This window comes from Penicillium chrysogenum, assembly GCF_028827035.1.
Source record: "Penicillium chrysogenum strain IBT 35668 chromosome Unknown utg000005l_segment0_segment0, whole genome shotgun sequence".
Classification (NCBI taxonomy): domain Eukaryota; kingdom Fungi; phylum Ascomycota; class Eurotiomycetes; order Eurotiales; family Aspergillaceae; genus Penicillium; species Penicillium chrysogenum.
Window position 1 is genome coordinate 4,349,043 of NW_026622753.1, and position 16,816 is coordinate 4,365,858.

General features: G+C 49.1%; 4 protein-coding genes across 4 annotated transcripts; 1 reads left to right on the forward strand and 3 right to left on the reverse strand.

Moving 5' to 3' along the window:
• Window positions 1-3,362: 3,362 nt before the first annotated feature.
• Window positions 3,363-5,596, forward strand: N7489_010052 (Zn(II)2Cys6 transcription factor; the record flags this gene model as incomplete). The annotated part of the gene is made up of 3 exons (XM_056715801.1): window positions 3,363-4,418; window positions 4,479-5,275; window positions 5,356-5,596. 3 exons carry the CDS (start codon window positions 3,363-3,365, stop codon window positions 5,594-5,596), a joined length of 2,094 nt encoding a protein of 697 aa, XP_056563423.1.
• Window positions 5,597-6,650: 1,054 nt separating this feature from the next.
• On the reverse strand, window positions 6,651-10,172 carry N7489_010053 (ATP-dependent 3'-5' DNA helicase; the record flags this gene model as incomplete). Its single annotated transcript, XM_056715802.1, has 1 exon — window positions 6,651-10,172. One exon carries the CDS (start codon window positions 10,170-10,172, stop codon window positions 6,651-6,653), a length of 3,522 nt encoding a protein of 1,173 aa, XP_056563424.1.
• Window positions 10,173-10,765: 593 nt separating this feature from the next.
• On the reverse strand, window positions 10,766-12,499 carry N7489_010054 (uncharacterized protein; the record flags this gene model as incomplete). The annotated part of the gene is made up of 4 exons (XM_056715803.1): window positions 10,766-11,652; window positions 11,703-11,929; window positions 12,001-12,274; window positions 12,337-12,499. The coding sequence occupies 4 exons, from the start codon at window positions 12,497-12,499 to the stop codon at window positions 10,766-10,768; spliced, it is 1,551 nt and encodes a 516-aa protein (XP_056563425.1).
• Window positions 12,500-14,511: 2,012 nt separating this feature from the next.
• Window positions 14,512-16,750, reverse strand: N7489_010055 (uncharacterized protein; the record flags this gene model as incomplete). Its single annotated transcript, XM_056715804.1, has 5 exons — window positions 14,512-14,577; window positions 14,637-15,171; window positions 15,242-15,417; window positions 15,491-16,617; window positions 16,738-16,750. The coding sequence occupies 5 exons, from the start codon at window positions 16,748-16,750 to the stop codon at window positions 14,512-14,514; spliced, it is 1,917 nt and encodes a 638-aa protein (XP_056563426.1).
• Window positions 16,751-16,816: the final 66 nt, after the last annotated feature.

Here is a 16,816-nt window from a genome sequence, read left to right on the forward strand (position 1 = left end):
CGACACACATGTATGACCACCCCTTGTCTATGTAGATAGGCCAGACTGCAAACCTCAGCTCAGGCAAGTAATCTAGAGAGAACTTCGAAAGTCGAGGGAAAATCATAGCGAAAGAGGAAAGGTGCCATGCAGTGCAACCCAAACCAGAAAGTGGGCGATCAGAGCGTTGCAACGCTAAACTGGCCGTTGGGCCTATGATCGTGGCGTAAATGTGAGAGATCACAGCCAATTCCCAACGTCCTGCTTCTCTGATGGCTCCACCATTCCCCTTTCCCTCGGAGGTTGGGCTTGATGGTGGATTATGTGGGTTGCTTTTGGTCCCCGATTTCACCGGCGTCAACTCAATTAGATGGTGTCCCGTCATTTGAGATCGGCGAATAGCATACCACATAACTATATTGGGTGCGGGCTGGGATCTGCCTTGGCCCAGTTTGAGAGCTCTGGTAGTGGTGTTGTTTGCTTGTTTCTCAAGTCTTGATAGATCACAACTGAACCATTGTACAACGTATAACGTATAATTCAGAAGGTACTAGGTTTATAGGAAGATCATTTACTTGATACCGTTTTACAATGGAAGTCGGGGTAATAAGCTCCGACTACCGAGAATGGAACGGGCCTTTTGGTTCTGTATAAATTCTCATTTCAGCCACTTTATATCCACCTACTAGTGGCCAATCCAGAACCAGGAGGGCTATCATAAAAGGGAAAAAACCACAATTCTGTGTCAGTACTTTGTACTTTGCACATATTAAACCGCTGTGGTAGCCAATAGAAGACTTCGGTTGTAAGCTCCCGGGCCGATATGATTTTGCATGTTTCCACCAGATTAAGGACACGCTTTTCTTCGTGGCGCACAATATAAACCGATAATTCAATTATCTATATTATGCAGCACTCTCTGTTGGAGAACAAATCAACAGGACTAAAAGATAGAAAGCGTTAGAGCGTTAGGAGTATAAAAGTCCTTCATGTTCGCACCTTGCAAGTCAGTATACAACATATATTGTATGATCTCCAATGAATCCACCAGGGAACCACGTTTTGCCTGCTGATCTCACTGTCAGCGGTCCCTGGAACCTTGTTGCTCTCGAAATGACACCGAATCGGGCATAGTGGCAAAGGGGGTGGGGACGCAGATATTTACCTAGGTAACTTCTGCCATGGATCTATGTTATATGTATGTTATATGACAATTTCGCAGATATGTATTACCTAGATTGCTGGATGCATGATGTACAGTATTTCGTACGGAGGATATGTAAAGAAGTTGCGAGCCAAAAGATAGTCAAAAAGAAAGCCAGATAGAAAATTCCTCTTACGGAGCCTCACAGTGGTACTCACATGGTTGTCATGGAGGTCACCTAGCGTGGTCTTAGCCCGGATTATCTCTCACCCACATGGAGATGAAATGTCGTGCACGGCCCAGATATTTAGGGGATGAATGTGGCCAGAGCTTTGGAACCCTGGAATATCTGCATGTTGTATTGCCTGGGTATCATTTTCGGGCGTTGGATGGGGTTGCAATCTACATCGTGCATATCCATACAATTCCTATTCCGCCCCATTACCCTGATATTTCCATCTTTGAACTAATATTGCAAGTCAAAGTAGGGATCATGAAGCGTCCCGGACTGATTCATCTGAATTGAGATACTTGAGCCGATATTGGAGTTGATCCAAGGGTTCGAAGGGTGTTAGTTTTTTTTCTCTCTTTCGATCTACATACTCCGTACTAGGCCCACTCTCTCTGTCAACGCATCGTCGATCAGTCAAAGTGCCGGTTGAAAATCCCCGGACATATCATAGCCGGAATTGGGAAGTCAAACGAGGCGGAAATGGTGAACTAACAGCTTACAGCTGCATCTTGCGCGGTGTTTTGACTAGGACCAGTTAGGAAAATGGAAGGACAACGAAAAACCCCCACATTTAGCAGACTATTGCTTCTTCAATCCTCGAATGAGAACCTCCAGACTCCCACAATCTCCTCTAACCGCCTCCACTTCGAACCGATCTCCGTCAACAGAACGTTTTCGGCATTTTTTTCTATTTGCGTGCTCAAGGTTTCAGAATTGCCGAGTCTAACCTTTTTTTATTGCGGGACTCGCCGTCAAACATAATTTATGTACATACAACATACATACTACTCCGTATGGAGCACAAGTTAGGAGTCTAATCTTGTCGGAGCTTAACGGATAATCGAGTCATTCAGGACCCTCGTCGCTTTTGCCTTCGATCCACTGGCAATATATATGCAAGGCAAAAAGGCAAAAAAAAAGACATCGACAAAAATCCCCGGGGTTCCGTCTCCTCCGTCTCCTATTAAAAAAGCAAGAAAATTTAACACAAAATATACCAGTCACTGGCTTATCCCCTATTACCATAAATCGAAAATGGCTCGGGGAACCGGAACAGATGCATAGACGCTATGAATCATGATCCTCTGCATATTAGACCCAGCCAAGCCCTAAGACTGACTCCCCGTGGCTTGGGATCGTCGTTCTCGCCCCCCCTTTTTTTCTCTTCTTTTCTTCCCCTCTGTCATTTTTCTGATACGCCGAGATCCGAATTTCGTCCGTGGAGATCTCTGCCTTGTGTTCTGCTCTTGACTAAAATGATATTCAAGGTGTTCCTGATCTTCGTTGAACAGGGGCTAGGACAAGTAATGATGTACAAAGTACGGAGTACGGAATACAAAGAACTCATACCAAGTCGGTGTATCCAGAAGCAAGTATCACTTGGAATTTTTCCGTAGGTTCAAGGGGAACTCTGGAATAATCAGAAGGAATGTCTAAAAAAATGACTGTATATAAGCTTGAAGGGCAATGCCTACTATATTGTATAGACCAAGCCCCATATGTGGCGCCAAAGAAATATGTTTTGATTTAGCCGGAGCTCTCCTGGATCAGCCCATGTATCCACATATTCCATATTCCCAGATTCCCATCTACTATTCTTTGTTGGAGGTCCGGGATATAGCGTTGTGTCTTCGTATCTATCGTATTAGATACATGAACCGGACGCAGATCGCGCTTTAGCTTATAGTCTGGATGCGACTAAAATAGAATTATTCATGGGATATATTAAAAAAGAAATAAAGAAATAAATGAATCCGTTCGAAATGGTCATTTGGTCATTTTATACGGAGAAGTCAAGTCTTCTCTTCTTCCTTTTTTAATCTCCGCACGTCCCCGGTTCCATTAGTTTGGGTCATATCCAACCCCCACCAACTTCACCTCTCTTCTAGCTCTCTTTGATATTAAGAATGACTCGATCTTGTTGACTTGGATGGGACTAAGGGATTCAAGGAAAGGGAATCGAGGAACTAAGGGGATTTTGGTTGGGTTTTGTGATACCCCGTGACAATGACGCATTCACGTCAGTCGCCCCAGGCGGCCATGTCGGGCTTTATGGACTCAATGAAACAGGATTCAAGCTCATCTTCATATTCCTTGTTTGGACCAACACAGTATCCTGAGAGTGTTGCGTTCTGGCACGATCCCTCTGCGGCCCCGACGATGATAGTGCCTCCTTCATATACAACCTCTCAGAAACAAGCCCTGTTCCAACCTCTCTCGGACCAGAAGAAGCATAAGCGCACCCGGAGCGGCTGCTTCACCTGCCGTTCTCGCCGGATAAAGTGTGATGAGACCCGTCCACTCTGTGAACGGTGTAGGAAAGGGAGCCGCGATTGTGTCTATCCGTCACCTACCGCATCGTCCTCCGCATCCAAGGCTAGCTCACGCTCTACCGCCAAGTCGCGTGCTGGTCGCCAGCAGTCTCACGGCAGCGATTCGTCCGCGAAGGTAGACTCCGACACTCTCAGCCCCTTGCAGCCCATCATCGACGAAGAGGAACCCGACAGTTCTGTATCCGATTCCCGACCGTCACCAGCAAGCGCCACAACTACATCACAGCCGGACCTGCGCAAGAGCCAGAGCGCCCAATCTCTTCGGAAACATAATGCAGGGCCCACTTCTGAACCTAGTTCTTACGCCAAAGAACAGAGTAGTTCGCCATCAACTGAGTCGCCGCGCTTTGAGTCATTGAGCGTGCGCTCGGGCAGCCTGGGACATTCCACAACAGAATTGATCAACAACGCGCGCCTGCCGGACGATTTGCGATTTTATTTGAATTTCCACCAGGATTTTATGACTCCTCCGCATTTCTTCTTGAGACAGAGTTCCTCCCATTTCATCCACTACAGCCTTGTCGAACTTGCCTTGCACTATGAGCCGCTCCTCTACGCCCTGGTGGGCTTTTCGGCCTATCATTATTCTTTACACAGCCCTGGTGGAAAGCTCTATAGGTTTTTGCAGCACTATAATAAAGCCTTGATTCTCCTCCGGAAATCATTGGGTTCTGGAGAGGAGCACAGTGAGGCTACACTGTGTACTGTTCTTGTCTTGACAACATTCGAGGTATGTCGCTCTTTCCATAACTATTGCAGCGGCCTTTTTCTCATTTTGGTTTACTTTTAGGAATACATCGGCGACTGGATGAACATGATCGATCACCACCAGGCGGCACATGCTTTTATCCGAGAGCTAGTCACACCAGAGTCCGCCAACGTGAACGAGCTACATACAAATATCTTCTTATGGTACTCGCGCTTCGATGTGGTCGTGGGGATCCTGGCCGGTACCGAAACAGTCCTCGGTCGAGACTGGTACCTTGCAAAGGAGCAGTATGATGCCGAGCAAGCCGCCATATATCCTGATGATCCATCCAAACAACTCGCCCTTGTGGCATCAATCAACCGACGCTTCGGCTTGGATATGGCTTCCCTCTATGCGAAGTTGTCTCGCGGCATGATATCAATGGAGCAATTCGCCATCCAGAATGAACACCTGGGCCAATGGCTCGAGCAGGCCAAGACGATTCTCAGAGGATTCGATGATTACGAATACAAAGTGCAACACTACCCGAATAAGCAGCCCTTGACCGAAGATGATGTTGTCGATCCATACGTGCCAGGTGTCTTGCATCGAGGTCCCTTGTGGGATATTAATTATGCTTGGATCGACGTTCTCGCCGCCGAGACAATGTACAAGTTCCAAACCATGCAAGTCCTGCAGCAGCCTTTGCTTCAGGACTTGCAGGAATTGGCCAAGGCGCAGTGTCGCCTAATCGAGACGATGATTCGCTGGCCTCACAAGGAAAACGGGTATTGCATCAACTTTAAAAACAGCATTGGCATGTTGGGCATGTTTCTTCCCAGGGAGCATAAATATCAAATGTGGACCCGACGCACGTTAGCGTTGTTAGAGCAACATGGGTAAGATCCCACCGGCGTATCTACGTTTCGGAGTTAAATGATCAAGAGCAAAGCTAACCAGGAGCTGTCTATGCGAATAGGTACATCATCGTGCCTAGTTTCCGCACCGGGCTCGCTGCCATCTGGCAAGTTCCAGAGGTCAACCATTGGTGGCTCCCTAACGATGAAGGGTATACAAGCATTGTCCGCGAGATTCGTTCCTTGGGCGATGAACGCTCATCTCAGCCACGCGATGAGAAGCGCGAGGCTGTCCGTGATATGAGGTCTCTGCTAGGGAAGTTGAATCTGGATGAAACTGAAGACGACCGGAGCCCTTCATAGTGGTCTTCAGTGAATGGGGGCTTTTTTTGTCTTTGCATCATTCATCTTCGGTGCCTGAGTTACCATGGTCTACAAGTACAACCTCCGCTTCACTCTTGGAACCTCATTCCTACTACCTACTCTCTTGACATTTTCATATCGAAGCATGAAACATGCATGCTCATTACCTTATCCAGGCAACGCCCTGGCAGCCAATCCCACTGAATCTTGCGGCTGGACGACGCAAAACCCCGCGTCCCAGATGAAGAAATTTCCGTTGAACATCGACTCACACATTCATCCTTTCTGTTCTTGCCATCTCCTCACTCCTCCCCGCCGTCTTCTCGCCTTTTCTTGAATTGTCCTCGCTATATAATGTCTCAATCACTCTCCCCATCATTATCACATATACACGTCCTTACTCGCCTTATCTACCTTATCACACTATTATTCCTCCTTCCCCCTGGACCCCGAGGAGGTCTTTCTCGGTCATGACTTGATGTACATTTATTATACCCAAATTCCTATGGATCATTGACTGGTACCGTTCATTATCCCTTATGTACTTATACGTCCAAACTTCCAAGGGCACCTTCTCTTTTCTTCAATGAGTGGGAAAGAAAGCCCTGGATCAGCCTCCTGCTACAAATATGACGGAGCCATCCAAAAGCTCTTCCAGGATTTGACAGACTTGGCAAAAATATGACCCGTGACTGAGGCTTTGCGGGTGTTATAGATCGTTGCTTGCCCTATCCCTTTGAGGTACGGTGGACACCATAGTCTAGCGGGTTGAGACTCTTGTATTTCTTATCCCTCAATCCGCTTGCTGTGGTGTTTGCCTACCTTCCGTGTCGCCTGGACCCGTGCCTGCCGTTTTGATCGCCGGTCAATCCAGGCGATGACTTTTTCTTTTTAATTTCTCTCAACCCCCTACACATCCTTCTGCCTCTTAACAGTCAGTAACTGCCCTCACCATGACGCTGAGCCTGGTTATCAAGGCAGTCGCAGGCAATTACTGGTTAATGTCAGAAATGAGCACTTGGTATCAACCAACACGACATAACTATAGTATCTCTCAACAACTAACCCGACACCCAGCCTTCCACGGCACGTCCTCGGCCCTGACGACAGTCTCCAACCCACCAGCCAACTCTCCCGCACCTACTCCTAACTCATCCCCCTCCACATCCTCGCCCCACGGCAAGGCATCAACATCCACCTCCCATCCTAGCAAACATCGCAGTATAACCCCAGCGCCAGCCTTACTCATAACAACATTCATCTCCTTGCATCGCTCATCACAAACACACTCGACGCAGCCCTGCGGCGAAAGACAAGAACAAGCCTCGATGCGCGCAACCGCCCGCCGGAGAAGCAATCCAATAAACTCAAACGCCTTACTAGCAATCCCAGAACCACACGACCCGCCCTTCGCATCATAGAAGGTAAGCCGAGCAGGTCTCTGCCGCGAAGGCGGTTTAAGCTTCTCCTCGAATTCAGCAGGTACATTCGCACGGCGCAGCGGCCGACCGAGCTCTTTCTTCGCGACTTTGCATTCCGTGCGGACGTCACCGGGCGAAGAGACGACGAATGAGGGCAGGAGGGAGAGGACGGCATGTTCAGCGGCGTGGATGGCCGCGGCTACGTTTAGCCGGTGGGATTGTAGGATGTCGATAGCGCGAGTTGGGACATCGAGCCACATTCCCCTGGTAAGACGGTCGATTGGCGGGTTATCGACGGCGACGGCGTCGAGGACGCGGCCGCGCTTGTCGATTTTGAAAAAGCCGTAGACCACGGCGTGGATTTGGACTGCACCGAAGAAGGCCCGCGAGGCGGAGGGGTCGTTGCCCACCGGACGCATCATTTCCGTTTCCATAGGGTCGATGTCGGTGAAGTCGCGTTGCATGGTGTTCCAGTCGACGTGGACGCGGACGACGCGCGCTAGGAAGGAGTCGGTGTTTAGTTCTTTGACCAGGTAGGTTGTGCCTTGGTGGAGGAAGATCCCGCCTTCGTAGATCGTGAAGAAGGCGCGCGAGGCTTCGACTTCTTCTAGGACTATGTTGCGGTTGTTGGTTGTGTCTATGACGGCGAAGTGTTGGTCTTCTGTGTCGCGGATTGAGACGCTGCGGGAGGGCTGCGGGCGGAATCGTGGGTGGCAGTGGTAGAAGCCGAGTGGATCTTTGGTGAGACGCGTTGGGGCTAGGGCAAGGAGCTGTTGTCCGAAATAGATGCTGTCTTCTTCTGGGCGGATAGGCATCTCAAATGCGGCACATTGGACGTGACCTTCGAGGATGAGCTCGTTGGAAAGGTCGATCTGCAGCTCGCAATTCGGTCGTGTGAATATTTCATCTGGATTCTGCATGTAGTGTTGGTCGGTGGGGTATCTATCCCCGACTAGGACGGATAGGGAGTCCTTGTTACGTCGACCAGCGCGGCCGCTTTGTTGGCGTAGATTGGAAATCGAGTAGGGGAACCCCATTGTGATGACTGCATCCAGGGAGCCAATATCAACGCCCAGTTCCAGAGCGTTGGTAGCCACGATTCCCATCAATTTCCCCTCGAACATTTCCTTTTCGATTTGACGTCGATCTTGAGGGCTATACCCGCCTCGGTAGCCCATCACCAGCTTGCCAATCTCGGTTCGGTCGAGTCTATCAAACTCGGCGCGCACGCCTTGTAAGAGAATTTCACATAGCTTCCTGATTCGGCAGAAGGCAATGACTCTCACGCCTCTGAGGATCAACTGGCAAAACAGCCTCGCAGTCTCAGTGACAGTGTCAGCACGCCCAGAGGTAGGATCTTTGGGGTCTTTGAATGGCGTATTCCAGCAGACAAACTCCTTACGACCAGAGGGGGATCCATCGAAATCGACGAGTTTTACATCCTGCACCCCAAAGACAGACTTCATGTGATCCTCCGGGTTTGCAACAGTAGCAGAGCAAGATATGAATTTGACATGACGATTACCCACTGCAGCACAGATTCTCCGGAGACGGCGCATGATAAAAGCGACATGAGATCCAAACAAGCCGTTATAGACGTGTAGTTCGTCGACAACAACAAACTTCAAATTTTTCAAAAAGGTGCGCCAGGAACTCTCCTGTGGCAAAATTGTAATATGAAGCATGTCAGGATTGGTGAAAATGATCCGCGCCTCGTCACGAATCGAGTCCCGGCTCCCCATTGGCGTGTCCCCGTCAAACGTTTCAACCATCGTGTTTTGCAGCCCGTTCATATACTGAAGTAGATCCATCATGCTGCGGCGCTGATCTTGCGCCAGAGCTTTAGTGGGGAAGATATACATCCCCCTGCTCTCCGGGTCTTTTTCCAGCTCGTGCAGCATGGGGACTTGATATATAAGGGATTTTCCTGAGCTTGTCGACGTCGACACAATCACATTGTGGCCCTCATACAGGTGGTTAATTGCCTCTGTTTGATGAGCATACATCTGAGTGATTCCTTTTGTGTTATACAGAGCATTGACAAGGTCCTGCGAGAGCTGGAATGTCAGATCTCCGTACACAGGAGATTGGGCTTCGAACACTCGGTGGCCTTCCGGCACAATCTGTGCATGATACCAATCCATCTCCCGAATCTCTGCAATGATTTCCGCAATGGACTTTCGCTCCTCGGGAATCGTTGCTGGTGGCTTCGCCGCAAGAGGGGTATTTGCCCCGCTGCTTGGAGGGATGGGCAGGAAAACGTTCTTCTCTTGTTCAAGAGCATCCACTGGATCAGTATTGTTGTCCTCGCATTGAACCAAAAATGCATTCAAAGCGTCTGAGAACTTGGAATTCCGTTTTTCAATCAAACCCAGCATCTGCTTTTGGCTGTAGACGGGCATTTTCAGATCGTCGTCTTTCATGCGACGCATAGCTTTCATAGGCTCCCCAGTCTTCGGGTTCAGTACTTCCCGCTTCAGATCACCGTCGACGAATTCAAATAACAGAACTTGCTTCGAGTCGTCTGCATGGTGAAGATCGTCACTACTGGCGTCTTCGGCTGTGTCCATGTCTGCCGCAAATGCCAGATTAGACCGCTTGTGTAACCCATACTGAGCTATCTCTTCATCTCCAACAGTCATTACTTCCAACTTGGCTTCATCCACATATTCGAACCGGACCGCTCCGGGAACTATGACTTTCACACGTGCGACATCCTCGGGAGTGAGTTCTCGCCCTTGACCAAGTTGAGCTTGCACAGCTTTCTTTATGTTGTCAAAGGTGGTGGCAAAGTGCTTTCGCGTGCAACAAAACGTGTACACGAGATTCAAGGCGCGATGGGTTTGCGAGAGGCGCTTAAAGGCATCTGGCAATGGCGCAGATGGAGTTCGCTTCGAGGGCTTCGGTGGCTTCGAGGGAGGCTTCTTCCCTTTGACTGCCTTTTTGACGGCTGCACTTTTGATAGATCCGCCTATCTGTACGTCGGATTCATTGGGCGGAGGACCAGCTGTAGTCGAGGGTGGTTGATCGGCAGGGTCTTGGGGCGACGCGTCTAAGGGTGGAGGCACATTAGACTCGAGGCCGCGATCGCCTTCTTGACTTCGTTTTCGTTTTAATGATGAGGCTTGCAGTGGTATTGACAAGGAGCCTGCCATGTCGAGGCTCCATAGTGCTATATGTTGGAGTAGAGGTTGATAAAAGTCCTAGTTGGCGGGAAACGCGAGATCACGTGCACCAATATCACTTAAAATGGCCATACGTTCCATGGTTTAATTGGCCAATGCTCACAAGTGGGGGTCTCGATATATCTGCGTTTTGACTATGGTGTATTGAACAACTTCGCCTAGCATCAAAGGTGCTTCATTAATATATGTCATACTTGGGACGTGTTTGAGTTGAATATAATATATGTACAACACTAACTAGTAGTGCAATCTTTCCAATTCCCGCTGCCCCAAAAAGGCAAAATACAGTAGCTTCTGAGGTCGGACGTGTCATTATTATACAGAAATATGCTTCTTATTGACTCGAAAATGTTCTGGTTGGCTGTCTCTTGAATGTAATAGTTGCGAATTTGAATAGGTGGACATAATTTGGGTTTCGTCTGATCGGGGAACCCGCACCAGGGATATCTCATCAGTATTTCGATCTGAGTCTACATCCACGCAGCCTCCTACTGTGAAATCACCGCGCCGCATCGGCTTAGTCTGCACCTCAGCACCAAATATTGCCTCGTCGCGAGCGGGTATCAAAGATGCGCGTCATCACCCAACAACCACTGAACATGGCGATAAGACATTCGGCCTTGGTCCTGGGGCTGTCGGTGACCCGCTTGGAAGGTTTCCGCAAACATCAGACCACGCTCATAGTGTTGAATCCCCATTAACCCCTGTGGGCCATCCAAATCGCTATATCCCTGCTGTGCATCAAACACCGCCGCGTATTGCAAGTCGGGCATGTCAATATTAATGGGGGTGGAGGGACGATTCTGGAAGCCGAGCTCGCCATTCCAGGTCATGTTCTGGATCGCCAGCAAGGTTCCATTCGTGATGATAAGATAATCCCAATCTCCGTTCGAGATCAGAACCCGGTTGGTCGCCTCAATCAGCCGTGGCAGGACATGCTCCGTGGGATTCACAGATTCGTCGTATTGTTGCTCGGGTCCGGGGTTGTCGCTCACAAAGACACCGTCAACGCTGCAGAGCTCCCAGTCGATATCTTGAGGGACATGCAGAGCCTTCTTCACATCCGTGCGGTTGAAATAGGTTGCAGGGCCCGGTTGGTAGGCAAGGTCTGTGGGGAAGCCCAGGACATCCCATAAGAGTGGACATGTTTGGGTGATCTTGTAGGGGCTCCAGCATGGGTTCGGAGTAAAAGCTTCGTAGTAGATCATGTTGTAGATGTCGCACTCGTCGTAGACCATTTCTTTGGGGGGCTGCACTCCAGAGGCCGGATATGTGAAATACTCCTCGAAATATTCCTTGTAACCGCATTGTTCGTAGGTATCTTGCAGCTCCCCCATAAATGATTGGTTAAAGTTGAACAGCTCAGCATGTTGCTCAACAAAGGGGTAAGAGGGGAGTACAGCCTGGATGTAATCCCACTGGCCGATGCACGCATCATACATCAGAGCTCCTAGTATGGATGAGAATTTGGGACCAATATAATGCAAGTTCGGGTCTTACCGCTGAGATTGAAGTGCTCGGTATCGTTCTTGTCGAGCATCGCGGCGGATATATAGGGCACATACCGGCCAGCATAACTTTCACCAGTCAAGAAGATTCGAAAGTTCTTGATATCATATGATTCTTGAAACTCCTCGAAAAACTGGATGAAATCGGCCGCGATGTCCTCCTCGCTAGTAGCAGTCGGTGTACCGTTTGAGAACCCAACTCCAACCGGTTGGTCGACCCTAAACACGTCAGTCAGTTTATCAATTGCATCCTTGGACATGCCATGTCTACAGTTTCACTAACGACTTACCATAACATATTGGTCAAGTTAACCCATGAATACTCATTAATGACTGGTTCGTAGGTGCCGGGTTGCCAGGTAAAGCGGCCGTTCTCCTGCAAGAACCCCTGCATTGAACTACATCCCGGTCCACCATTCAGCCAAATTGTGAGATCGTTGCTTGGTTCCCCGATCTTCGGCTGGAAAATATAAAACAAGGACGCATTTTCACGGATCGGCATAAACCCCGAGTACATCTCCCCCAACTCGAAGTGAACCTCCGGTAGACTCTCCACCACATGAGCTGTGGAAATATTACACTTTGGTCAGTCGACATTGAAGAAGATGGATGGGAACAAAGCATACGTTTGGTCTTGTCCGTTAGAAATCGATAATTTGATGTATCAATCGGTCCAGATCCAGCATGGTGGGTGTGATGCCTGGAAGGATCTCGAGCCGGCTGTCTTGCTTGGCCGCCATTGATGGTAAGTGCGATCGCCAGCACTGCCGTGAGAGATCGACCAAACATCCTGGGAGTTCCCGTACCGGAGATCACGTATGCAAGAAATGTAAAATCCGAATCGGCCCACTTGGGTAGAGCCAAGAAGAGGCTATGAAGTACTCTTATAACCCCTGTATGGCAATCGAGCCCGTTCAAATTTTTTCCTGGGTCCTGCAATAGTCCAGTTTTCAGGGGATGCGTGCTAGTGGATGGCTACTGCTAAATCTACCCGCAAGTGGGTATGGATTGCAGAATGCGGTAATTCTTCGGCAATTTACCGACGATGTGTGTGTCTCGATTAGAAGGAACTGAGTATGGAATACTCCGTACAGAGTACTCCGTAGGAGCTATAGCTCTATATGTGACCATGCCTTTAAGCAGCATGACCAAATTGTGGAACTAGGCGAATATGGGGTTACGATCAGATAATCTGTGACTTGTGAGATCCCAGATGTGGCTGGGGAGGGCTGAATGTCTCAGATCGTCCAAGTTGCCAAGCTTAAATAATAATTATGCAGCTTGGACCCTTGTGCATCAGAGTATTATCCCAAAGTTCAACTATGCAGATATTGAAGCTACAGCTCTCTACAGATGGCAGGGGCGGTCCCGAGATCGCGTGTTGTGTCAATAATCAACTCTCAGGTCCACTTCTGCGCGTACAGTGATTCCAGGACTAGACACAAGTTTTAACACACCTTATATTCTTACAACTAACTAGTTATGTGTCTTTGGGTTCAAGAAGACACCACTTTTTCTACTCCTTTTTTTTTCCTCTGTCTAATTCTATTTATTGCTGCTGCTGCTTCTGTCGTCCCTTTTTAATATCTGTTTTGCACGAAGAATTGAAAACTGAATGTGAGAAAATCCAACTCCAAAGAATTGGTGCGCGGGTATCAACGCCAATTGATCGACACGGGCTCGTTACCCTAACGCTAAGTCGAGTATCAGGAATAGCGGGTTGGGGCTAGACTGTAGAATATTAGATAGCCACCGAGTTATTACGAGAAGTAGAAAAATCTGGGCCCTCCTTGATGTGTTTACTGTTGGATAGCCTCAACCTGGAGAAAGACGTGTATAGCAGTTATAGTTACGGAGTACAGTATTGTGAAATACAAGAACTCCTTCAGCAAGTCTAAAAGGCGGGAAGAAGAGATGATTCGCTAATGGCTGAACTATGGATCCCTCTGCTCTCCACCCCCGGAAAGTCAACACGACCCTCTCTAACTATATAGTAAAAAGTTTAATGGACTTCCTCCTAAGAATGTTGACGATGATTAAGTGTCAGGACGGCCGTTGAAGATCGGCTTGTCGCTTCATGACAGTACGACTTGATGGCCATACTTGGGGAATTCGTCGCAGATTACAATGGTGCCAGAACCCGCTACGGCGATGCGCATCATGGCAAATTGGAATCAAAGAAGACAGTCGGGAGTCAATATAAAGAGTTGAGGACGAGAATATTTCAATATTATGCACAAGCATGTGCGTTTTGTACTTGAGTTCGAATACGGACGACTATACGAACGATTATACCGGATGAACGATAGAAAGCCACGGACTCCGCAGGTCCCGGCATTCACAACCTTACTATCTTCTTCACTAGCCAGATAAATATGCTAGGTATACCTTAGGCGGGTATACCACGGATAGAGTACTGGCTATATAAGGTAGAGAATCAAGAGAGGATAGGAGGTAGGGGTAGATAGGAAGATATGAAGAAGAAAAGAACCAATATAGGTGAAGCAATATCGTAAATAGAACCTATAAAAGGATATTAACTAAATGCAATTGGAATAGCTTATTGGTTCTATATGTTGGTAGGGATATAATGAGTGCATACGAGAAGATGTAATGTTTACACAAGTGTATTAAAGAGCCCTGGAGCGCTAAAACTGCAATAAGAACACTGAGCCCCTACAAGAGGGGTTCTCTCTCTCTCTCTCTCTCTGCCTCTCTGCCTCTCTCTTCCTTTTTTTTTTCCTTTTCCCTTCTTTTTTTCTCCTTCATTTACAAATCCATGGCCAGCACGTGAAAATGAACTAGATTTTGTCCAAGATGTCCTTAAGGACATCATAAAGTTCCTGGGCCGGCTTCTCATTACCGAGCTGAATTGATTCGTTAGCATTATAGTCAACCCCGAAAAATTGAGAACTTGGAAACTTACCCTCAGGAGAAGGCTAACTACCTTTTCGTCCTCCTTGGACGCCAGGTAGATGTCGCGAGTAGTTGGGCGAGAACCCTTGATGTCACCAAAGGGCATTGTCTGCCAAATCGCACTGTTCAACATAACGCGTAGGGCACCATCAGCACGCATGATAATGCGGCCAGATTTCTTCCCGTCGGACTCCGTCTTGAGGTTAACCTTGAAGGTGCCGGCACCACGCTCCTTCCATTTTTTGTCGTCAAAGCCATACAGCTTGCCCTTGGCTGTGAACTCGGTGGTCTCGTTTTCTTCGCCGGTTTCGACTGAATTTTCCGATCGGTATGAGTCACGGGCCATATTCGGGGTCCAGGGGGAATGCAACAACGCGGGGTCCATACCAGTTTGTGTGTGGAAACGCTCGTCGGTCTTCTCGGCAACAAAGGTGTCATCAGGTTCACCGACTGGTCCGTCCTCATCCTCTTCGTCGTCTTGTTCTGCGCCGAGGGTCTTGTTACTGGACTCCGCAAGGGAAACGGGGGCATTGGGAGACGCGAAGCTGGTCAGCTTACCGGCTGACCCAGAGAAAGCGGCGGGGGCATTGGGAGATGCGAAACTGGTGAGTTTACCAGAGGGGGGGGGGGAAAGAGCTGCCAAAGGCAGAGAATCCGGAACCGAGGCCACTGAAACCAGAAGGCGTGGAACTTTTGGTTGCAAAAGGCGAAGCATCAGACGTCGATTTATTCGGCATTGCGAAAGGTGAAGGGTTGGAAGAAGCTTTTCCGAATGCACTCGCAGTGAAAGTCTGTCAGAAGCAGGTGTTAGTGGAAGATAAGAAGAGTTGGGGGGGATTGGGGAAGACGAGGGAGCAAACTCACTTGGTCCACCTTAGCCTTGCGCTCCTCTGAATTGTCACGAGGTCTCTTCTTCTCGGGTTGTGAAGAGTCATCCTCGTTTCCGACGGTCATTCCAAGACTCTGTAGGAATCGAGCGTGGTTAGAACGAAGCACTTCAGGGTCAGGGGCTTCAACCGAGGGTCTAGGGTAATCAGGGTTGTATGAGACAGGCGGGGAGGGTGAACAGTAGTCAGGTAGCGAGTCTTCGGACGGAGACTTTCTGGTTGACTTGGGGGCTTCAACCGAGGGTCTAGGGTGATCAGGGTTCGATGAACTGTATGGGACAGGTGGGGATGAACGGTAGTCAGACAGAGAGTCTTCAGACGAAGAATCTCCAATTGATTCAGGTTTTTCAAAAATATGAAACGACTCATCCTTGAGTGCTTCAGGCAAAGGCTGATCAGGATCGAGGTAATCAGGCAATGGTTGGGTAGGGGTCACAGGGGACGGAGCCCCAGCGGATCGTGCTCCAGAAGGAGGGGCTCCAGATGACAGGGTTCCAGGGGGTGGGATTCCAGGGGGAGGGGTTCCGGAGGACGGGGTTCCAGATGGAGGAGTAGGCTTTGCAGAAGGAATGGTGACATGTATTTTGGAGGATTCACCTTCAGTGGATTTGGAAGTCGAGGAAGCCAAGGAGACTGCTCCAGCTGTCACTTTGATACCAATCTCAACAGGAACAGTAACATGGCTAACCTGCTCGAATCCACCAATTGAGACCTTGATCTCAAGGTCCAGGGGAAACTGGACCTTGGTCTCGGGAATGTGGCTCATGATCGGGTTGTGGGACGGACGTGTATTGTGAACCGAAGTGCTCACAGGTGCTGTGGCTAGCACATCTGTACTCACATCTTGGGTAGTGGTATCTTTGGGGACTGCGGCGTGCTCGGAGTTGCGTGCTGCGGGAACAGCAGTAGTGTCCGGGGTGCACTCTCGGGATCGCTTGATTGGGGGTGAGTCGGTGGCTCCGTCTGTGTTGTCGAGGGAGCGCTTTCGGTTTGGACGTGTAGAAATTTTGTTTTCGCCCACAGCATCAAGGTTAGTCTGCTTGAGCTGCTGTCGCACAGGGCGTTCGCCGCTGTCATTGTCGGAGGGAGGCGACTGCGCAGTTACTGTCAAGACAATATCGTCAGATCACATGAACGTCGGAGAAAGCCATGCGGCAGAAAGGGTGTAGATCCGGAAGAGAGCTGCAGGTCGGAGCAAAGACGGATCGCTAAATTGAAACGCACCTGTGCGGTCCATTGTTATGAGCTTGGAAGTTGTCAGCGAACCTGCCCAAGTATGTGGGGGATTTGAGGCTATGCGCCC